The 24,246-nt window shown below is 40.0% G+C and overlaps 1 protein-coding gene across 5 annotated transcripts; it reads right to left on the bottom strand.

Annotated features, from left to right (window-relative positions):
- Positions 1-1,299: 1,299 nt before the first annotated feature.
- LOC120735992 (thymidine phosphorylase) lies at positions 1,300-24,246 on the bottom strand. 5 transcript variants are annotated; one of them, XM_040035896.1, is made up of 11 exons: positions 23,755-24,242; positions 11,589-11,649; positions 10,090-10,209; positions 9,815-10,017; positions 9,434-9,532; positions 8,379-8,508; positions 7,908-8,026; positions 7,504-7,666; positions 6,104-6,331; positions 3,388-3,528; positions 1,300-3,318 (listed from the first exon to the last, which is right to left on the bottom strand). In XM_040035896.1, the coding sequence occupies exons 1-11, from the start codon at positions 23,860-23,862 to the stop codon at positions 3,161-3,163; spliced, it is 1,530 nt and encodes a 509-aa protein (XP_039891830.1). In that variant the 5' UTR covers positions 23,863-24,242; the 3' UTR covers positions 1,300-3,160. The 5 variants fall into 5 exon arrangements, with proteins under 5 accessions (XP_039891830.1, XP_039891829.1, XP_039891833.1 ...); XM_040035895.1 differs by having other exon boundaries at positions 10,090-10,212; XM_040035899.1 differs by lacking the exon at positions 23,755-24,242 and having other exon boundaries at positions 10,798-12,414.

Consider the following 24,246-nt stretch of genomic DNA (forward strand, 5'->3'; position numbering starts at 1 on the left):
GGTGTGAGTAACACTGATATCCGTGAAGTGACAGATCGATAAATACTGAAGTTTTACATGAGGGCCATGGTGAGGAAAGCTTAATGGTGAAAAACAGCTGGATAAAATCACCTGAAGACCAGATAAACTGAGGTAACAAGTTTAAGGATGAGCAGTCGTGAGCACGGAGCCGATCTTTTAATCAGCTCAGCAGGAAGCGGCAGCATCAGAGACGGACGGACCGGTGAGGTCATGGGAGCAGTATTCACATTGTTCCTACAGGCAGATTAAACTCTACAACTTAAAAGTATTAATATGTGTATCAGTGATTCCGGAGATTAGGGACAAAACAGGTTTTAATTTTCTAAAATATATTTTTTGAAAAAACAAACAAACATATTTACATATAATTGTTACACAAAGTTTTGGCTGTCTCACCATGTTTTGGTACAATCTCCCAGGTGTAATATTTTTTAATAATTTATATTTTTGCTGGAGAAGTGCAAGGTTTTTGTCAACACCATCAGACACAAACAAATGCAAAAATATATATTTTAAGTTGTTTCAGCTATTTTGACTATTAGCAGCATCTCTGTTCTATTGTTTATGCACATATGTTTTCAAACGAATTATACTATGTTTAAAAGTAAGATTGTTTTGGCTTTTTATTAGTAGCGTTACAGTCATACATATTTTCAGAAAAGAAACAATCATATTTAGCAGCATGCAAATGACACATTGAGAAAATTACGTATTTTTATTGGAAGATCATGAGGGAGGATAATATACGGTTCTTCAAAAGAGAAAAATAAACAAAAAAATCCATATTATGGAGTTGACAAGGCGGTGACGGTGGTGACACACTAATAGAAAACAAAATATTATTTCTTTCAAAATGACCATTAAAGTTTAACAACTTATGTAATATCATAAGACACATCATAACAATTCTGTTTTTGCACATGTCAAGTTCTACATCTTAATAGTTCACCAGCAAGTAGCTGCCTACTACTCCTTGATACCTAAAGTACTCTGGTTGTGTGTTTGCTTGTTTCCAAAACCTTCTCTTCTCCCTTTTTTCTCTTCCTTTCAGATCACTGATGTTCTTTATTTTTCCCTCTTTCGCTCTCTTTCTAGATCTTTCCCTTTCCTTTATGAGAAACTCTTTCTTCAACTCAGGCTGGCTGTTAATTTTTTTTCTCCTTTTTTGATCATCCCTGTTCCTTCTCTTTCGTTCCTCTGACAGGTTCCCTTTTGCAATTCTAGCCTGAAATGTACCATTTTGTAATTACTATAATTTTTCTGAACCTTATGCATTTATACAGATTAAGGATGAATATTCACAACACAATTATGTATTAAGCAATAGAGATGCTATCCAGTCTTTAAGTCTGATGTCATTAGCTGTTTCCAGGTCCAAACTCCGCTGCAGATCCCAAAGTCAAAGAAACTCTGCGGCATCACTGAGAGTTACAATCTGTCTAAATTCTTTCTTTCCTTCATCTTTAATAAAATGATCAGTGTGGCTGCTCTTCCAGGTGTAACATCCAGGCATCCATGAAAACAGAATATATGAAATTTAACAGAGTTAGAAGTTAGCTTGCTGGTTTCCACCTACATTCCAATATAAATGAAGCCAGAAAACTAAACAACAGTGACTTTTGCAGGGTTACTGAAGTTGGACTAGCTGGTATATAATGATGTGCTACGTGATCGCTGGTGACACAGCTATGTTAGCATAACATAAACACAGTGAAGCTGGAGGATGGACGCTAAATTTTTTCCACTCAATAAAAGGTAATGCAAGGGTTTCTGATGGTTAGGCTGACAGTGATCACTGACTGTTTTTAGGGGCTTGTTCAGATTAAATAGAACAAGATAAAAAGCAATAAAACATGTTAAAAGCACAATAGCCTTAATAAATAGAGTAGTTTGGGCCCAGAAGCAGGATTCATCCATCATCACTTAAAGATCAGCTCTTGGGGCAGAGATAGCTCAGTAGATGCCACATGATGGAAGGTTGGGCGTTCAAATCCAACAAACAGCGGCTATCCTCGATTGGTAGCTGCCCACTGCATCACTGAGTGAATGGGTTGAATGCAGAGGACTAAGCATTTTCCTACAGGAATAATAAAGTTCAATTTCAATTCAATTCAATTCAATTCAATTTTATTTATATAGCGCCAAATCACAACAAAAGTCGCCTCAAGGCGCTTCATAGACATAGTATACATAAACAATGAGATTCAAGATAAGGCAAATTCGATAATATTCAACACATCTGTAAAGCAGAAATATCAGTAAAATACACAGAAAGTAATATGACTGAAATATTAATTAAAATAACTTAATATAATTAGTGAATGGGACACTTTTGTGGCATTTGTCAACACCACTGGAAATGGGTCAACACTGTCAGGCAAAAATCCTGATGGTGTTGACATCTGATGGTGTTGACACCCTACTTCCTCATAACACGTTTTTCTGACAGAAGCTATCTTGTTTTGCATCATTTGCTTATGGCCTCTACAATCTACCTAAATTAAGCTCTTTTTATAAAAAAGATACTTAAATCTTGCATTTCATCGACTTTGGTGTTGACACACTATGGTTGTGACACAGGGTTTTCTCAGAAAGGTATGCGATGAATGAAATAAAAAAACAAAAAAACCTTATCACAGCAGTGACCTCATGGCACGTGTATCAAACAGGAAGTGGTAAAGGGGTCCTCAGAGTGTAAGCTAACCACAATAATTCCTGATTTTTTTGTACTTTTAAAAAAATCTGATGGTGTTGACAAAAACTCTGGACACGATTTTAATCACTTAAAAAAATATGTAAAAATAAATTTTCAATTGCATATTTTGATATTATATAAGGTATTGACTTAAATATTTAGTGACGAGAGCCATGATGTTTACATTTTGAATTACTTTTAATTTTTTTTCTGTATTTTAACATTATCACACCTGCTTCTGGACAATGGATTTTTAAGGTACTGGTAATGTATTGTACCATTTAAAATAAATGTATATGTATAAAAAATGCAAAATCATAATTTTGTTGTATAAACATTGCCTTGGTTTTTCTTTCAGTCAGTTGGGTTAACACTTGTATGCATATTTTTAACCCTCAAATTGGGTTTTATCTGGCAGACATGTTTTGTCCCTTATCTCAAGAATCACTGGTATTTCTCAGGTAGTATCTTTTCCACCAAAGTGCGTTTCTGTTGTGTTTGTATTTTTTTGTCTGCTCCCACAGTCAGGGCGCTCTCGAGGTGATTCCTCTGGTCTGGGGTCAGCGCCAGATCCTCATAATGGAGCCGCAGCCACGGGTCGCCTGAAAACACACGGCTCCATCAGGAGGATGTCCCTCACACCATCAGCAGCAGTAGCAACAGCCTCTTACCTTTTGTGACCCTCTGACCTATAGACACCAGTAGCACCGCCCCCACGCTGTGATTGACAGGCTCTCCAGCCTTTGATCGCCCCGCACCCAATCTGTGAAGCACCTGAGCTAAAACCAAACCGTCAATCTCCAAAATGATACCTGCAGGAAGACACAGTAAAAATACATGTTATCAAATACGAGGGCTCACATATGTAAGTACACATATGCAAGTGCATGTGTTGGGATTACATTTTGGATCAAACTCTGACTGTACTTTTCTGTGTTCATATTTCCATCAGTATTGACAACATCCACAGCGCCACTGGCTGAAATGCCCCAAACCATGACTGAGCCTCCACCGTGTTTTACTGATGGCTGCAGACCCTCACTGTTGTACCGTATTTACCGCACTATGGCTCACCAGATTATAAGGCGCACTGTTGAAGACTGGCTCTGTTTTCATACATAAGGTGCATCATATTATAAGGCGCATTAAGACAAACAAAAGACAACTCGACCTTTATTAAGCTCATTCACAGTAACTCTTAACACTGTTAAGCTGTAACACATTAAATATTGAAAAATACACTTTTTCCAGTACGGTACATTCAACTTCCACAATTCCCTCAAACTCTTCACCTTCCGTGTCTGAGTTACGGTAAACAGCTGGGCAATTTCGGCATCAAGCATGCCCGGATCCCTCTCACGCCAGATTAAAAGGCGTTTAAAGTGCATTCAGCAGAATAAAACAATTGGATGAGTTAAAATTTAACCAACTCATTCACAGTAACTATTAACATTGTTAAGCTGTTAAACATCAAATATTGAACAATACACTTACATTTCCAGTTCATTCAACTTCCACAAATCCATCAAACTCTTCACCTTCAGTGTCTGAGTTAAACAGCTGGGCAATTTCGGCATCAAGCATGCCCGGATCCCTCTCATCATTATCTGAATCAGTCTCGTTGCTGTTACTTAGCTGTTCAGTGATTATTCCAGCCTTCGTGAAAGCTCGGACGACACTTGAGACTGATACCTTAGCCCAAGCAGCTACGATCCATTGGCAGATAGTGGCGTAACTCGCTCGGCGTTGCCTCCCTGTCTTGGTGAATGTGTGTTCGCCTTCTGTCATCCAATGCTCCCACGCAGCTCGTAATTTAACTTTGAACGACCTGTTGATACCAATATCTAGTGGTTGGAGGTCTTTGGTTAATGACGGCAAGCTCCGAATTAGTTTGCTTCACTTGGGTTTTGACAGCCTCGGTGAGATGGGCGCGCATGGAGTCGTAGATCAAAAGAGACGGAGATTTGTGGAAAAATCTCTTGACATAAACTTCCCTCAGCCACTTGCTCATTTTCTCTTCATCCATCCAGCCCTTTGAGTTAGCCTTGACGATGATGCCGGCCAGAAACTTTTCTTTTGGCAAAGTCTTCCTCTTGAAAATGACCATGGGTGGTAGTTTCTGGCCATTAGCTTGGCAGCCCAGAACTACAGTGAAGGATGACTTCTCGTTCCCTGTGGTGCGTATAGATACCGTACTGGTCCCTGTTTTCTCGACAGTACGGTTCACGGGGATGTCAAAGGTGAGGGGGACCTCGTCCATGTTAGTGATGTGTTCTGGCCGGATCTTCTTTTCAGTGATCTTATTCTGGCAGTAGGTGCGGAAAATGCCCAACTTTTCTTTGTAATCGTTTGGCAGTTGCTGTGAGACAGTAGTTCTTGTGCGGATTGAGAGATTATGCCTTTTCATAAAACGGAAGCACCAAGAAGGTCCCCCTCGAAAGTCGTTGATCTGCATGTCACGTGCTACCGCTGTTGCCTTGAGTCGAATAGAGACTGTAGAGACACTTCTACCTGCTGTTCTCTGTTCAATAACCCACTGTTCAATTTTGTCCTCTAACTGCGGCCATCGCGCCTTGTTCCCTCGGAAACTCCTTTTGGTCTTCTTTACTTGTTTTAGGTCATCTGTTTGCTTCCTCCACTTGCGCACCATGGACTCATTAATGCCGAATTGTCTGGCAGCTGCTCTATTTCCATTCTCTTCTGCATAACTAATTGCTCGAAGTTTAAAATCAGCTTCGTAAGCGTGTCTCTTCGCGGGTGCCATTTTGGAGTCGTTATACACACACAACACGGTAATGTTGTGTTGAAGCACAGTACGTATTACTCCGCGAGGCTCCTGGCAACGGTAACCGTAATGCTCCAAAAAGTGGCACTAAAAATCTTTTTTTGACAGATTTTTGAGCATAGTGTGCCACATAAAACCGGTTCGAGGTCAGTAAGCACAAACCAAAATTCATACATAAGGCGCACCAGATTATAAGGCGCACTGTCGATTTTTGTGAAGATTTAAGGATTTTACGTGTGCCTTATAGTGCGGTAAATACGGTACCTCTTTTTGTTCATATTGACTATTTAAACCAAAATGTTCAAATTTGGATTCATCTCTACATCAGACCTCCTGCCACTGATTTTCAGTGCAGTTCTTGTCTAATTTCTGTTGGTAACAAATTCTCTTAAAACAAACCCCAAATGTAACTATAATCACAAACTGTGTAACAACCTGCGCTTCAGCATAAAAGTTCCCGTGTCATCAAAGATAGCTGTGTTTGTTAGTTTCTTTAGATTCCTAAACATGATAAATTTTCTTTGTAAGTGCAAGTAGTTCATATTTCCTGAGTGTGTCTTTGAATGCATCAACAGTGAATGGAGGCATTTTATTGGCTTTACCGTCTGCAGGAGCCTTCAGTTCCAGCTGATGCTTCGCTTTTCTCAGGACGCTGTAGTAATCTGCGTTGGTGGAGCACAACCGCTGAGCTGTGTCGCTGTTCACGCCCTGAGCCTCCATCATGGCCTGGAACTTTGACAGCGCTGCTCCACCAACCACAGCTTCAGAAATCTGCTTTCTGCCTTCTGATAGGTCAGACACCAGACCAGTCATCACGAGCAACAAGCCGCCTACAAACACAGACAAAACACATTTTAAATATTTATCATGCTTTCTTTTTTAAATGTACCTAAAGGGAAATTTTTACACCAGTGTAAAATTAAATAAACTTAAAAATAGACTAAAATTAAAGCAAGTTGTTGTCTGTAAAGGTGTGCATGCAGTGGGTTTAGATTCCCATGATGTTTTTACAGCTGTCAGAATTAAGTGTTTGTTTGTTTTTTAATTTTAAACCCAAGTGGTCTATTTTTCTTATTAGCTATAGCAAAAAAAATATTATCATCATTATAGAACTGGTTATCTCATCTAAGGGTAATATTCACTAGGACTCTATAACAAAGGTAACAATGAGATTCTTGTCATGTCTATAATATTCACAAAGGAGAGGCTGTTCTGCGTTTTCTAATTTTAATTTTCATGTATAAAGAAAGTTACAGGTTTAGATTAGTTCTGTCAGCATTAATCTCATTAATACAAGGTTAACACCATAACCTCATTAACGCGGCAAATCCCCATTAGCAAGTTAATGCGGATCTGCAATATTAAACAAGTTCAGAGTTTTAAAAAAAGATAAAGAATTATGTGGCAGTAGTTCCTGTGGGTACAAAGTCCAAAAAATACAAGCAGTACAGCTCACAAGCATTGGGTGCTGCTCCTCGGTAGACTGCCAGAAACTGATCAGTCAGAACAAAGTAGGCCTTTAGGGAGGAGGACCTTAAAGAGACGGGAGGTAAACTGAGGGGCTGCATACCGTGTAAAATAATAATTTTCTTTTTCTTAATCAGAGGGCATCTGTATGGAGTGCAATATTTAAAACTATATAGAGCTAGGAGAAGAATGAAGATAAGATACATTTTATTTATCCATAATCTTTAATATTAACTCGACACTGCAAATTATCTGGCTTGCTGCTAGAAGAGGTAAACAGGCAGGTGGCACAAAAGAGATGCTGCAACGTTATTAGACCGCAGCTGTACTTAATAAAGTGGCCATGGGTGTGCTAATAAAACCAGTTGCCACTTTGAAATGGTTCAGATGCTTCCTGCATTTAGAGAGCCACAGGTGTTCCTAATAAAGTGGTGTTCCTTTGGGGTTCAGGACCTTTTTAATGCCTCGGATAAGACACGTTGTTACTTTGGTGATCAAACCCTGACAGACGAGAGCTGCTGAGCGACGTCATCACCCTGAGTCGTGACCAGCTCCATCAGGTCATCGGGTCCGTTTCCCTTCAGTGTCTCCAGAGATTCGATCACCTCCACGCTGTTTCCCACACATTGACCGATCGTACTGTTCATGCCGCTGAGCACAGCTGCTGTACGTATGCCCAGGCCGTTTCCTGCTTCCACCTGAAAGAAAAATAAACAGCGAAATCCAAATTTGAGGTCAGCTTTGCCATTAACGGGCTGTGGCATTGGATGCTGCGCTGTAAATTAAACCTCTGAGTTTGGATTAAAATAACCTATAATAAACCCAATATTATCTCCCCTGTGGTTCAATGTTGTGTTGCTGCATCGCTCCTTGCACAGATGTTTCACATCCCTCCCTCCCTCTTTTATGGGGAAATATTTGAATTGTTGTTGTACTCACTAGCATCTGAGCTAGTTCTGTAGCACTTTCAAAGTCTTTGCAGATAGCAGCTCGTCCAAACTTGACATCCAGCACCAGAGCAAACAGAGACTCAGCTCCTTTCTTTGAGATGATCGAACCTGCATAAACAGCACAGACGGCTGTAAGCTGACTAGAAAAAACACGGATATCCAGGCAAAATCCGGCCAGGTGCTGGACACCAGTTTTATGTGGGTATCAAAAGATCTGGTTCTTTTCATCAGTTTAAATGGGCATGCTGCTACAACCGCTCAAACTTATGTTCAGGTAGAAATGACCCTCCCCCGAAGGCTGATTGGGCTCACATATCAAGTAAAGAAAGTCTAAATCCTTTCCGCCTGTGTGTCGGGTCCCCTGACCCTCGCAACACACGGGTGGAAAAGCTTAGATTTCTCAAAAAAACAACACAAAAAAAGGGTTTTTGGCTTTTGAAGCACTAATCCCAGTTTTTACCAGTAACCAGAGGTAAACTGTCCACAGTGCCGGTGATGTCCCGCAGAGCGTACAGGACTCGATCTGCAGGAACCAAAGTCTCTGTCTGACCCACAATGCAACAGCCCACTGAGTCCAGGATCTCCAGGATCTGGAGAAGAACAGCTGAATCAGAGAATGACTTTGAGTGTTTATCACTCTTTATTATCCGTATGCAGTTTTATTTATTTATGAATTTAAATATTTAATTATCTGTTATTTTTGTACCCTTATCACAAGAGCTACCATTGGAATTAATTAACAAATTTCAGTAAAGATGTCAGTGTCCGTGTTTCCCCAAACAGTCGATAGTTTCATCTGATTTAGCGTGCATTGTTTTTAAGAGCCAGCAGGGGGCGACTCCTCCGGTGGTTAAACAGAAGAGACTTACTCACTTTATTTTGACTATTAGGAAATTCTTTCCTTTTGAGTAGATGGTCTCAGTCAATAGATTCGACTCTTGAATAATTATAAAAAAGACACTTTAAAAAGTCTCATCCCCATTGGCCAATGACATGTGACTGACAAGAGGTGAGCCAATGAGCATGCAGTGTTTGTCACTGTGGCTATATCCATCTATTATATACAGTCTATGCCATCCTTGAGCCCAATTTAATATCTGAAAATCTGTAGAGCCCAAAACTTTTAATATAACTTAATCAATGATCCTCACGTGAGCCTAAAGAGGCGAAACAGGAAGTTATTCACTTGTTCCAGGGTCTAGTTGCCTGGCAACTCTGTTATGTGAGCCAACAGTATCCTTGGCTCTCATTGGTAGTTGGCAAATTGAACTGCCCACTCCAGTGGACCAGTGGTTATTTACCTCATAAAATCAAAATATTTGATATTAAAAAAAAAGATTTTTAAGTATATTTATTGTAATTGACCTCTTGTGACTCACATGCAGTACCCTCATGGCCCACCAGGGGGGGCGCAAAGTGCTTCAGTGTGTTTCCCCCCAGAGTAACATTTTGCTTAAAACTATTAATTTTTAAAACTATATGTAAATATATGTGAGCCAGAACAGCTCGCTTCACCTGCTCTCTTGATTGCTCCACCTTGAATCCTGGAATTGATTCCAGTTTATCAAGAGTTCCTCCTGTATGAGCCAAGCCCCGCCCACTGATCATAGGAACCTGTGGACATGGACTGAATTAATATTCCTAATATGGTAATCTCACGTTTTGAGAAAAGGAAGACACACCCACCCAAGTAAATCACCTTCTACTAATGTGGGGTAACAAATCACAAGAAGTTTGTTTAAAAGGGGAGGAGCTTAAACAGAACCAGGGGGCTGCACTGAGTCCCAGTCTAAAATAATATTAATCATGTAAATCTAGTGCAGTCCAGCTGGGCATGAACAGAATGGGTTCACTTTAACGTTTTAACCAATCAGATTTCATCGTTAAAGTCTATACCTTACAGCCGCAGGCAGCTAGCGCTGGCGCTAACACCAGACTGACTTTATCTCCCACCCCGCCAGTCGAGTGTTTGTCCACCATGAAATTTTTCCACTCATCGGGCCATTCCATCACTTCTCCCGATGACATCATCTCTCGGGTCAGGGCCTTAATCTCGGCGGAGACCATCCCATTCAGCCAAATAGCCATCAGCATGGCCCCTTAAATACAAAGAGTGGGAGACGTTAAAGATGCAAAGGAGGAAATGTGAATGCATGTCAGATGGTTTGTACCTGTCTGAGAGTCCTGAATGGTTTTCTCTTTAACGGCCTGGATGAAGGCTTTGATCTCGTCATCACTTAACTGTCCTCCATCCCTCTTCTTCCTGATCAGATCTGGGATTGTTATCATGTCTGCTAGAAGTAAAAACATTACAAGTCTGTTGAGACCTAAAATTTTTCAATCATTCAGTGACCAGGATCTGGTTTTATTAATAGTTCTTTCCTGTGTACTTGTTTTTCCTTTTTCTCTGGATTTTAAAACAGGGCCAAAAAAACTGAGACACAAACAAAGTAGATTAAACTCTTAGCAGTACTGAGAAGGCAACACAGTTTGAGTTAAGGCATTAAAACAGGAATCAATCTGTTTGAGCTGCCACATCATCTTTCTCATTTTATAAAGACAAATATATGGAGAGTTTCTGTTACTAACTTTCCTAAAAGATTAAAAAGTTCAAATTTTATGTAATTAATTGACAATTAAGTAATAAAAAAATAGTATATAAAGTAAAAAAGCATCAAAAAAACAATTCTTTTCAGGAATAAAAGTTAAAACTTGCACAATTAATTAACTCAGCACTAATTGTGTAAAACAGCCAGTCACACGCCCTGTTCCTCTGAATCATCTTTCTGAAGAAGCTGGTGGAAAGCCACCTGTCCTACATAAAGCTGTTTCATACATCACCTCTGCTTCCTCTGCAGCACTGTAATCGAAATGCTTACCACACAGCCAGCTTCTGGTGCAACGCAGATTAACAGCGCAGCAGCACGATGCCAAGTTTCTCTGTGTCTGTGTGTGTGTGTGTGTGTGTGTGCAGCAGCTATAAATGGACTCAGCAGAAACAACATCAGGATGAGCATCTAGTTCCCCCAGCAAAAAATCTTTCACAGACTCACTTCTTTTGCAAAGGCAGAAAAAAATTAATAGCCAGCTAGCTTTGTTATTTTTGATGTTATCATTATTTTTTAGCCAGCTGTAAATCTTTTATACACCCTCTGTGACTCAAAGGACCAGTACTGCCATGACTTCAGTTTATTGTTGGACTCATAAAGTCAGAGGTGGCTCTGCTGGTGAAAGTTCAGTACTGTGCAAAGGTTTTAGTCACTTTAGACATTCAGCTCCTTATCTGTATCACACAGCAACATCGGGGAGATATAACAAATCATCACGTTACAGGCAAAAGAACAATAATAATACGTGTGTTTGGCACCTAATTAGCAAAATAAAGCCTGTGACTTGTTTTTGCTTTTATTGTCTCCACTTCCTCTTCTCTACCTTCTGAATTCTCAAATAAACCAACCAATCAGCGCATCTGTTTAAACTCTAAAACAACAATAGGAACGATAATGAACACTTTAAAAACTTATTAACAAACAGCCTTAATCCATTCAGCCCCTGCAGATTTTCTGTTAACCATACTGACCTCTAACCACAGGTAAAATTTAACAGTTCAGCTCTGAAGAAGAGGAAAACATCCCTGTTATGAGAGTAAGAAAGAGTCAGAGTACAGTACCTGTTCTGATGTTTGCAGTCTGTGAAGTGGCATCGACCCCGTGGTCCTTCATAAAGTGAGTCTGTCAGTCAATAGGAGAGCAGGGAGAGGAAAACGAGTGAGCCACTAACCTTTGACCTCTGATTTGGTCATTCAGAGAAAAAAAAAAAGCTGACAAATGTCCCCACTAAGTGAAGTTCATGTGCTGTGTGTTTACAGACGATCTGTTTATTTGTGTGTCACGTGCAGGCGGCTGTTATCGGTTCAGACGGGTCCTCTTGTATTTCGGTTTCAGTTTTTGGGCTCCTTTTCCTTCCGCTTTTACTATTTTAAATACTTTACTTTTATTTTGTTCTGAACATTTTCTGTATGTGCTGTGAGGATATGAAAGTATGTGCGAGTTACGAGAAGTTCGGAATAACTAAAGGTATTTTAAGTTTAGTTTAACTGTAATAATTGCCTCCGGACGTTTGTTTCTTCATTTTAAACTTTCCTTCAAAAGCAGCATGGATTTTTTCCCCTGCCTGTTGTAACCATGAGTGACACTAATTGTTTTAAAAAATTGAAATGCAGAACTTCAAATATGATTTTTGATCAAGTAATTAAAAGGTGGACATTAAGAAGAGTTTAAATTGATTATTCTGTCTCTGTCTTTGTGTCTAAACCCATGCACGTACACATTATTAGTTTAGAAGACACTCATCCTGATGGATGTTGCTCATATTTCCTCTTTCAGCTTCCTTACATCAGCTCAGATTAGGGCTGGGCGATATGACCCAAAATTCATATCTCGATATTTTCTAGCTGGATGGCGATATAAGATATATATCTCAATATTTTTTTAAAGCCATAAAGTAAGAACAAAAAGAGAGTTCTTAGTCAAAGCTGTGTCCCAGATGTCACACAGGCACTTTTATTAACATAAAGCATAGATGTACATGAAAAAAACTACTCAAAAATAAATTATGAGCATTTATTAAAAATAATGCTCCATAAATAAAAGAAAAGTATGTTGTTTTTGTCCATAACAAAAAGCTCACAATTGTGCAGTCAAAATGTAAACTAAAAGACGCTGAGCATAATAACATAGGCAGATTTCACAGCTGCTCTGTTCCCAACTTCTACTGCGTGACTGACAGCCTGGAGTTTGAAATCCGCTTCAGGTGCCATTTATGGTGCTTATACACACACAATACGGTAATATTACGTTGAGGCACAGTGCGTATTACTACGCGAGGCTCCTCGGTAGCCGTAATGCTCCAACAATCCATCAAGCGGTGCAGCTCCGTAGCTTACCAAAGTCGTACTAAAACATTTTTTGACAGATTGCTGAGCGCCGTGTACCACATAAAATCGGTTCGCGGTCATCAAGCACAACCAGAATCCATACATAAGGCGCGCTGTCAACTTTTGAGAAAATGAAAGGATTTTAGGCTGTGCAGCCCCTGTGGGCTGCATGGCGTTAGCGTGGTTAGCTCGTTAGCACGTTGACGCCGTCCAGCCCCACGCACGGAGCGATGCGCAGTAACTCGTTAATGGAGATTTGCCGTGTTCATCTTGTCGCTGCCTGCAGGTGAAGCTATGGAGGAGGAGGGGGAGTTGTGTTCAGTGAAGGAGAGGCGAGGCCGAGTAACGTTGCGTAAAGACAAAAGTGGACGAAAGAGAGGCAAACTTGTGGCTCGACAACTATAATTATAACGTATCGATATAAAGGATATGGTCACATCTTATATCTCGTATAAAAATATATCGATATTTTTAAAAAACTCGATATATCGCCCAGCCCTAGCTCAGATCATCAATTTCAACACTTTTAACAGAAGTAACTGTGACGATACGTTCCTCATTAGGATTCATCACCAGCTGTGGAAGTTTTCATTCTTTTGAATTCGTGTCTACATGGTCTGAAGAGTTCAGTGTGTGTGATCTGTCTTTTATTTGTGTCGATGCCAAAAACTGCAGTTCCTCTAATGGCCACTTGAGGCTGGCTGCTGAAGGTAATTTCTCCCTTCATATCAGCTGTTCAGGTTCATTTATTGATTTTCTGTGGGAGTCTTACAAAAGAAAGGGTGAGTGGAGCTACTAGACTATTTTTACTATCAATTACCAGCACCAGCACTCTTATCAAGCTCGCCCACATCAGCAGAATAGATAAAGCCCAGGAGCCCTCCATCACAAATGTGGCACAGCCCAGAGGATCCACCCAAGGAGACTCCAGAGGCTCAGAAAGCAACCAATGACCTGGGACAGCTGGGCCCCATACTTGTAAATTTGTAAACAGAGTTGGCCCAATCACAGTTGAGGTTATGTCACTGAGTAAGCACACACGAGGACATAATTGGATTATGTAACCCAAGCTAGAGGAATTTCTTTGAGTGATTTCAAGCCAAAATTTGAGAATGTAGCAACGTGACCATTTCTTCTGTTTTGTGATGTTGAGCCAGGCTAATTGGGTTGAGCAGTCTGCAAATATTATTGGCAGAATGTGAGCCTTTGATGAATCCTGTGTGGTCATTATGATTTATTGAGGGCAGAACTGTTTCTAATCTAGATGAAAGTGCTTTAGGAATAACTTTAATGTCGGTATTAATTAGTGACAAAGGCTGGTAGTTAGATGAAAAGTAGCGTCGTTTTCTGTTTTTAGTAACTATTTTATTGCTGCCATTTTCATATGGGGAGGGATTAGACTGTTTTTTTTTGTTTTTATTTCTGTGCCAGTTATGAAGAATAGTGGAGATAACACGGACCAGAAATGTTTCAGAAATTCAGCAGGGAATCCATCCGGGCCTGGTGCCTTGCCATTAGGCATTTGGTTTAGAGCACAGTGTAAGTCCCTGGCAGATAGAGGTGATTAGGTTTATTTTCAGCAGAATATAAATAACGGTAAAAGTAGTAGTAATACTTAATAGTAAGTATTATTGATTTCCCGTCACAGTATTGTTGCATTCACTGTCGAAGAGATTCTGTTTTTTGTGATAAAATGTAATCTAGTTGCAGTGTTGGGAAGGTCACTTTTAAAATGTATTCCATTACAGATTACAGAATACATGCTCCCAAACATAAGGGAATACTTTGGATTACTTAATATGTTATCAAGCTTTTTACAACCACATGAATATTGCTGTGTGATTTATTACTATTACTGAAGGATACTCGACATACCAATACCAACTAGAATTTTAAATCTTAATATATCTTAAGGTAAGGCTGCACTTTTTGCAGCGATCTCATATAAAAAACTATTCCGCGTGTACCGGTATATAAAACAGGTCCGCACCCCAAACCGTAGTAAAGCGACCTCTGGCTAATACGTCGGGTTCCTGTCGGGCTTGTAGCCAAAAACTAGCTTTACTTTGTTGTCTGGGTCAACTTTGCTAGTGAGAGACAGAGAGAGGTGTTGAAAGGCTGCTCCAACGGAACTTATTGTTTCAGAGGAAAACGCGAACACGGTGTACAGTCGAGTCTTAATAGCTTACTTAAACTTACTTTGGCTGCAGTGGTTATTATTATATTTACATGCTTTCATCTCCTGTTTCTGCTCGGTGACAACTCGTACTGTTCGACTCTCCTTTTTCTCCCTCCTCTCCCTCACAGACACATAACGGGTATGGCAGTTAGTGATGTGCGATACCACTGATTTCCTTTCCGATCCGATCCCAAGTAATATTCAGGGTGGTATCGACGATACTGATCCGATACCGATACTTTATACAAAAACATATTTTATTTATTGTATCTCAAATTATAGCGTCATAATGATTACAGGACATCGGATTACTTGTTCTTATCACTTAATAATGCAGAGTTCATCATATAGAAATAAAAAAACTGAAGTTGTGCGCTATTTGAACACCTTGCTTGCCTGCAGCACTAAAGGGTGGAAATTCGGGAGAATGGTGGCTCCGGGATTCTCCCGGAAAGATCGGGAGGGTTGGCATGTATGGTTGTGGCAACATCACTAACCTTGTCAAACACCTCAGAGTAAATCATATCACAGAATATGAGGTGCATATGTTGAGACGAACTGAAGAGGAGGAGAGAGACAGGTGCTGCTAGGGCGAGACAGACGTCTCTCACGGAGCGCGGCCGAGCCAATTCCAGTTTCCAACAAAGGCGGCAGCTACTTAGTTTTAATATTACTCTTATTTCTCTTTCTGGGTCGCAAAAAAAACAAAAACAACTTTTAACATGTTTTCAGGTGAGAATGTAGCTGTGTAAACTTCAAATATCTGAGCCGACCGACACATCGTCTTCAAACCCCCGCGGTCTTTCACTACTCGGGTTAAACATGATATATAAGTCACTTTGATAACTTAAAAATGTTATTGTTTGGCTTTTTCAGTGTTTTATTTGTTCGTGAGTAAATCGGATTGGCTGAGATTAAAGTTATTAGATTAGATTAAATTAAATTTAACTTTATTAATCCCTCAGGTGGGTTCCTCCGGGGTTTTCACACAGCTGAATAAACATCAAACAGAAAACTAATTAAGTGTGAGACGGTCGAGAGTTTACGCCAGCGCCCTGTTATATTTTAGATAGCAAGGAGCAGACGGCTGAGTTTCACTCCACCGAGGGAACTCATGACGTACTACCCGGCTTTCTTTAGACCGCGAAGGCCGGGTCCTCAGGTGGAAGCAGCCTCTGAATTTGGACACCCCCGCTGTTTCTGGGCCGGCTAATAATAACGGTGACATTTAACGTATTTTATCCAATAAATAAACACTGTAAAATGTATTTATCACCTCCCACCAACAGCCCTTTTGAATGTCTCCCTAATTCTGAGGTCTCAAGGTTGGGAAAGTATAGCCACAACACCTCACTCTTGGAGCACTTTTTTGCCACATGTATCGCAAACCATGTCTCAGCTGTTTGTGGAGGTAAAATACGTCCGCACAATTACGCTCAGCCATTGTTGTGAGTGCGCGAGCCAAGGGGCTGCAAGACATTTATACAGCCGTATTTCACACATATGTCTATGAAAGGCGGAAGAGGAAGTAGTTCCTTTGAATGTAGACAATCCGAATGTTATAGTTTCTTTCCACTGTGTTGCTGTTAATGATAAACTACAAATTTACCCTAAATTACTAAAAATATCGATATTTTAATGTGAGAATCGATTCTAGAACATAAATGACTGGTATCGGAGGAATCGATATTTCAGGATTGATCCGCACATCACTAATGGCAGTCCACTCTCCCTGCAGCACGGACTACACTGCCCATGAGTCTACATTCTTTAGGGCTATGCCTGTAACACTCTGCCTATTGCCTTCATATTAAATAATTTTCTGAATAACAATTTTTAAAAATATTTCTTCACGTCATGAGACACAGGCATTAGAGCCTCTTAATGTGTGTTTTGTTTGGGTTTCCACCGGCATGGAATTACCAAAAATAGAGAGGGCATAGCCTAACATATTAAACAGGAAAAGACCACTGTGTAAACCCTTTATTTCAACAAAGTAACAGTGCTCTGAATACCACCTTTTTAAACGGCAACTGCAATGGAATATTACTCCCCAACACTGTCTAGTTGTAATTTAACATTCTGCAGTTCTTTCCATGTTTGTTTGATTGGATTTGTTGCATATCTGCTTGTTAGATATTTATTTTTTCCCTCAATATCGTGTTCTACTTTCTGTTCCACTTTCCACTCTTCCATTATAAATTTATCAAATTCTGAATCCATTAAAAGGGCGATATTAAACTTTATGAGATGATTTAAAATGGGATCAATTCTGCTATCTTTACCTGAGCTGCGGTAATGCATTAATTCCTCCACTGCAGGATCAATAAAGTCTTATCTTATCGCTTATCTTATAAGTTAAGGATATGGGTGCATGCTCACTTATTGTAATAGGGTGTATTCTAGAAGTTGTTTTTTCAATGATAGAATTACTCCTATGAAAAAAATATATTCCTGAAAAAGATTGATATACAGAAGAGAAGAAAAGTATAATTCCTGTTTGCTTCATTTCTGAGTCTCCAGACATCACAAACACCAAAATCTTCCATATATTCATGTATTATTCTGGCAGACTGTAAATGTGCTATATTAGCTGAATTACTGGAGCGCTCAAAAGGTTTAATACAGTCTTGCTGAGTTTGCAGTAAGGTCACGTGACTTTCGCGCATTGCATTGTAGGTACCAGTAGCAACAAAATCAAAACACTGCATCAAGCGCTAGTATTTCCAGCACCGGTAATCATTAATTCTGCGGTTTTAACCTCTACTTGCATTTTATTTGCCCCAAAAACAGTTATGTACAAAACTACGGAGAACACGGCAGGTCCTTACAAAGACAGACTTGACGAAAAGGCAAAAAAAAAAGTACGAGGAAAAAAATCAAAGGCGTGAAAGTGTCAGACCCATACGAGCATACAGAGTGGAGTAAGGATGTTAGCGTGCTGCCCAACTTTCATCACACACATATTTATTATTATATGGTCCTAAGCGTGAGTGCATACACTCACAAAATGTTTAGTAACTTCAGATCCCTGCAACAAGCCCCGCCCAGTTTACTTTGGTGATTTGGACTATTCCATTTCACAGCTGTTGTTAGATTTTTTTTTTCTTTATCTCCTGCACAGGCCAACGCAATCTATTTGTCGTTTCAGGTTGTAGTATTACACAACATTTTCGGATCTAATAGAAAATAAACCTGCAAGCAGCGTTAAGAGGGCCCTCGCACCCCGGCGCGTTCAGCCACGCCCAACACCTACACCCAGCACGTCCGATCTGATGTCACATTGATGGAAATCATGTGTACAACCACAAGCTAAAATTTCATCTCGTTCGATGATGATTATAGTCGTCCCATTACGTGGCGTTCTAACCATGACTGACAAATGGCATATCGAACATTTACGAGCTCGACTCTCGACTCATGGCTGCCACGTTTGGGAGAGATTGGACATTGTGCTTTTGAGTGACAGCAGATTGCTACTTTCTGGCTAGTGAGTGAACCTCCATGTGGTGCCATGACCACCCCGTTTCGCCAAACATTAAAAGCTTTACAATTCATTATCACAAAGGTCTATAGACTCCATGCACCGGAGATCACGTCATTTTGATGAAATCATGAGGAGGAGTTTGTCAAAGTATGAGGCCTGAAAAGAGGGGAAAATGTTGCCAAAATTACACATTAATTTTAAAATGGCTGACTTCCTGTTGGATTTAGGATATTGCTCGAAAAGACTTTTTTGTACATCTTGATATCTTCCATAAGCTTACCAGGTTTCAACCTCATAGATGAAACACTGCAGGGGCTGATGTTTTGAAATTTTGTAGGGGGCGCTGTGGAGCCATTTTGCAATATTCCTTGAAAATATAACAACAAAGCCTTTATCACACTGGAGGTGTGGGCCAAACTCCAAGAGTTTTTGCACTTTCCAAGCCCCTCAAAAGCCACTTCATCTTTCATGGTGAACCGCCTTGCCACCAGGGTGCGCCGTTCAGTTTAAACTCACAATTTTCTTACTGAAGCATTATGAGGGACTGATGTTAATATTTACCGCTTTTGAGGTGGACCTGATGAACCTGTGAAAATCAGTTTATCAAATTGAAAGACATAACATTTCCTGTTCCCACTAGGTGGCGCTCTGCATATTCCTGACGATGGGCATATCAATCTATTCAGGGCAGGTCTGACATCATGCCTGTAAAGTCTGATACTGATCAGACTGGTTTTCTTTGAGTTATACTAATTTGTTTCTTCATGGCAAGACGTCAAAGTTCGCCATGCTTTCGGGGTCACACCCTTTCGTGAAAACTCACACTTTTCACTGTAACCCAAGACCAACTCCTTAAGGCTTTCCTGGAGAAATTTGAGTCTGCAGACGTCACCCATCACTATACTGTACTCCAAAGTGTAAAACATGACATTTCCTGTTCCCACTAGGTGGTGCTGTCATTGATGTCAAATGTGGCAGTTGAAATTTTTTCAGGGGTGGATCCTTATTATATGTGGGCTCTTTGGTCCAGATCAGACAATGTATAACAGAATGAGAGGCAATAAGATTTTCATGGTGAATGATCAAAATTCGCCGTGCCGCCACGGTCACACCGTATCCTGAAAACTCAAAAGCTCCAAAATTTAATATGGCCCAGGTGTGTAGTTGACACTGTCCAAATATGAAGCTTATATGATCAAATCCCAAGGAGGAGTTCGCAAAAGTACGAGGCCTGGAAATGGAAAAATTAGAGCCAAAATGGCACCTTCAATCCAAAATGGCGGACTTCCTGTTGGGTTTGCATCAGTGGTCCCACTGACTTTTTTGTTTGCCTCAGCATGATACACGTGTGAGCCAAATTTCATACATGTAGCTCAAACTATGTGTTCGTAGGGCTGCATTTACAACGCATAGGTGGCGCTCCAGAGCCATTTCCCAATGCTTTTATGTAAAACCATTAAAATACAAAATTTTTCACCAGACCTGACACATGTGCAAAATTTCATGAGTTTTTGAGCATGTTAAAGCCCTCAAAAAGGCACTTGTTTTGCCTGAATAATAATAATAAGAAACAGAGCAGATACAATAGAGCCTTTGCACTTTTAGTGCTCGGGCACTTTATTATTGTCTTTATTTATAACTGGCATTATTGTTTCATTCTATTATAGAATCTCACAGGAAAGACGCAAAATTGTATTCCATTGTGCTTTATTAGCTGCTTTGGTGAAAAACAAATCAACAATGCAACAACAACAACAAAAAAAAAAAAAACACAACAACACTGCAAAACAACATACTGGAAAACAGTTGTTCATCACTTGATTGCTTCAATACAACACTTGGGCACATATATGCGGGACTTTTCGTGGCTGTTTTGATATCGCTCTCTCTCTTAACCGATCCCGCTGTGGTAGCAGCTTTAAACTCTGTATGACCCAGGTTGATAGAGGTGCCCAGTCTGGATCGCATTCCAGCATTTTGTAGGCTGGTTTTCCTACAAAATACAACAAATATTAGCCCGCAAAGCCACAGTGAACAAAGCAGCATAGCGCAACAAATTCAATTCAAATCAATATAAGACTTATTTGTAACCTACATCAACAATTATGTTATGATAAATTACGTAATAACAACAACAGAAGACGTACCTTTGTGGAACTGCTTGGATCAGACTAACCTGTGAGCTGGAGTGTTCTGGAACGTTATATTTGGTCTTCGAATTGCTGCAATCCAGGCCATCCGTCAGCTCTTTGTTACTTCGGAAACATGGCTTGAACAATTTGTCTTCCACGACGTAATCCGATAAAAAAACGATCTCTTTAGCCGCCGGCTTCCCGTGGCTGTCATGCGACCGGCTATTGCAGTTAATAATACAACAGCTTCTTGCCATTTTTTGTGTTTCTTTTTATCGCTGTGTGACTGTTTTCATGTGAAAGCCTGCGTGCGCTAGTACCGCTTGCCACTTGTACCTACAATTCTTTGCGGTTTTACCCCGGAAATGATGTCACATTTTCAGTCTCTGATAGAAAACTGTATTTAAAAAAGCCGGATCATCATTATTAGGAGCACACAGATCGATGATTGTAAAAATATTTTTTGAAATAGTACATAATAATTAGGGTTCAAAATTCACGGTTCGGTTCGGTTCGGTTCGATACTTTGGTGTCACGGTTCGATATTTTTTCGATACAAAAAATGTTCATGCTTTTTTAATGTCATTTATTAAAATTATGAATAGATATTTTAACTTAAAAGTACAGTTTTTAAATTTAATATTGCTGAAACAACAAAGTAATAAAAAAAATAAATCTATCTGATCGAGAAATCATATTACAGAGAAATGTCTCTTTCCAAAATAAAAGCTATACTATACGCTTCTTCTGAGCTATATTCTCAGCAGCATATTAAACATATCAGGTCCCCATAAGGAGAATCATGTGCTAACGGCTGTCTAGATGACTCGGGTAAGGTTTGTAGCATGCATGCTTGTTGTTTTTGTCTGCTTCCACTTGTCTTTGCACTAGGATGATGTCGGCATAAATGTGCAGTCGGCTCTTAGAGCCGACTCTTTGAAGTGAACGACGCGAGCCGGCTCCTTATCACGAGCCATGTTTTTTTTGTTTTTTTTTCTCTCTCGCACTTTTTTTCCGCTTCACTCAGCATGCGACGCTTGTGCTTTGCGCTGGGCAGAGGGGGGAGGGGCGGTAGTTACACTCAGTAGCACAGGAACAGAGCAGGAGGGAGAGAGAGAGAAAGAGAGCCAGGGACAACAACGTCACATTAGAAAGGTATAGTAATCATCCACAACTATTTTCAGTAGCGGATTATAAAGGATTCAGAAAGTTTATTAATGCAGGTCCATATGACAGAGAATATGCATCTTCTTTTTGTTTTTATATTATAATTTATATTTAATTGTGTTGTGGTTTGCAGTGTTTTGTGTTGTTTCACTTTAAATTTGTAAAAGGAAAAAGCTGAAAATTTAAATAGTTAAAAGTTGAAATGTGAATAGTTGATTTTTGTATTATATGATTTATTTATTACATTTTATATGGAGTGAATAAATAAGTATATTTACAGTGGCCCCTACAGACAAAGCACATACAAACTTCAAATCACGTACGAACCCTGAAGCACGTACAAACTCCAAAACACATAAAAACTCCGAAACACATAAAAACTCAAAACACGTACAAAAGACAACAGAAGTGCTCCAGGATGGTAGGGGCAGCGTTGAGCTTTTGTTACCTAGTGGCTACACAGCAAGTACCAACGACCAGATTTGGTGTGTGGTAATAACAGGTAAATGAACATTTTTTTTATTTTTTATTATTTGACTGTATATGAATGCTTGTGTATAAATACACAAACAATACACATATGCTTTCATGCTTGCAATTGTGCAATTTAAGTGATCTAGGTAGCTCTGTTTTGGAAGTTCAGTTCATGCTAGAAATGTGTTTTGGAGTTTGTACGTGCTTTGTCTCTAGGGGCCACTGCATATATTTATATATAAACATATATAAATAAAACCACTTTTTTTTTACATTAGTAATTCCTTTTGTGCATAATTTTATATTATTGTTAATAATAAATAAATGAAAGCAACAAAACAACCTGAAGAGCCGGTTCGGAGCCGAAAGAGCCGGCTCATTTTTAGTGAGGCGAACCGAAAGAGCCGGTTCTCTAAAAAGAGCCGGAAATCCCATCGCTACTGAGCTTAGCTTCTGACTTGCGCTGTGCTCAGTGGATCTGCGCTAGACAGTGCAGCCTAGGCGGAGTAGTCGAACGCAGATCCACTGAGCTCTCAACACAGACAGCATCGTCAGAAGAAAAGTTGATAAAATAAATTAAAAATTTTGTATTGTTGATACATATGCATACCGAAAGCACTGTATGAACGGTTCAATATCAATACGAGTGTCGTTGCACCCCTAATAATTATATATCGACCTTCTGTGTCTATTAGAGCAAATGTAACAAGATAGACACACCTCTTTGTTTACTATTATAACAAGCTGAAAAGGACAGATTCAATTAGAGCCTGTACCTTTCTTCTGATTTTTGTAGATGTGTTTCCTGAGGAGAATGGCTACCTTTCATTTTGTGACATATTCCAGAATTGTTGCGCTTTTCACCTGTGAACGAATACCGCGCACATTCCAAGAAACCAGAGTGAAAGGCACCACACAAAGAATGTGAACTTTAGGCTGCACATACATACATGCCAAAGTTTATGAATATATGAGAAAGTGTTGTGTGATGGAGATGGGCTGTGAAGACTTGAGATATAAATATGAAACAAATAATATCAGACTGACCCTGCCGCAGTTTGCTCCCCTGTCCAAATCCTGGACAGGCGTGGTTTGAGAACGTAGTATACTCAGCGTCAAAGTTAATATGAATCGATAAGCGGAAGCGAATGGATGTATGGATGGCGTTTACACAGACACGGTTCTCTGTTATTCGGCCAAACGTCCTCGGGTTGTTGAAATAATCCCGCCCGAGAACAATAAATGCGTCATTTTCTGTTGTAACCCACAAACTGACCTTCGGCAATGCACCGACACTCATCTTTCACTGTTTCACTAAGGTAAAACAGTTTAGTTGTTGAATGGAAGCTGCTCCCTGCCCGGTGCGCGCTCCGGTCGCAGGGGAAACTGAATTTAAATCTTTGATCTCGTGAAGCATGGCTAGAACATCCAGCTTCTTGTTGTTGGATTCTACACACTTGCCTGCATGTCGGGTACGAGTAGGTCCTCGGTATCCGTTGATGAGTCGGTTTTTCTCGTTGTGTTGGACCGCTTGGTCAGGTTATCCGGTTGTTTGTCGGATTCCTCCATGACGCACCTGTCAGAAGAAATATGGGAGTTGTCTTCCTCCGCGCTGAATGGTGTATGTTTGTTTTAGGTTACTGAGAGCTGTTTGTTTAAATGTAAATATTTTAAATCCCTGTCACTGGGAGTCTCGCGAGCTCACAACATCACGTTTCACTCTATGAGACGCGCAGGTTTATAACTCACCTGTTTAAACTGTATTACGGTTTAAAGCTTGCATTATTGCAGCAGTGGCAGGTGGATGGCTGCAGCTGTTGGTGTGTTTTGGAGAGTTTTTAAATGCACTGTCCGACAAATAATGTCACCCGCACTGCGGTTAGAGTCACTGTGTCACGGCTGCACAGCAGTCGTGTGGTGAATTGAGAAAAGGATCCAAGATGCAGGCACCAA

Source organism: Simochromis diagramma, unplaced genomic scaffold (genome assembly GCF_900408965.1).
Source record: "Simochromis diagramma unplaced genomic scaffold, fSimDia1.1 OVJJ01000816.1, whole genome shotgun sequence".
NCBI classification, from domain to species: Eukaryota; Metazoa; Chordata; class Actinopteri; order Cichliformes; family Cichlidae; genus Simochromis; species Simochromis diagramma.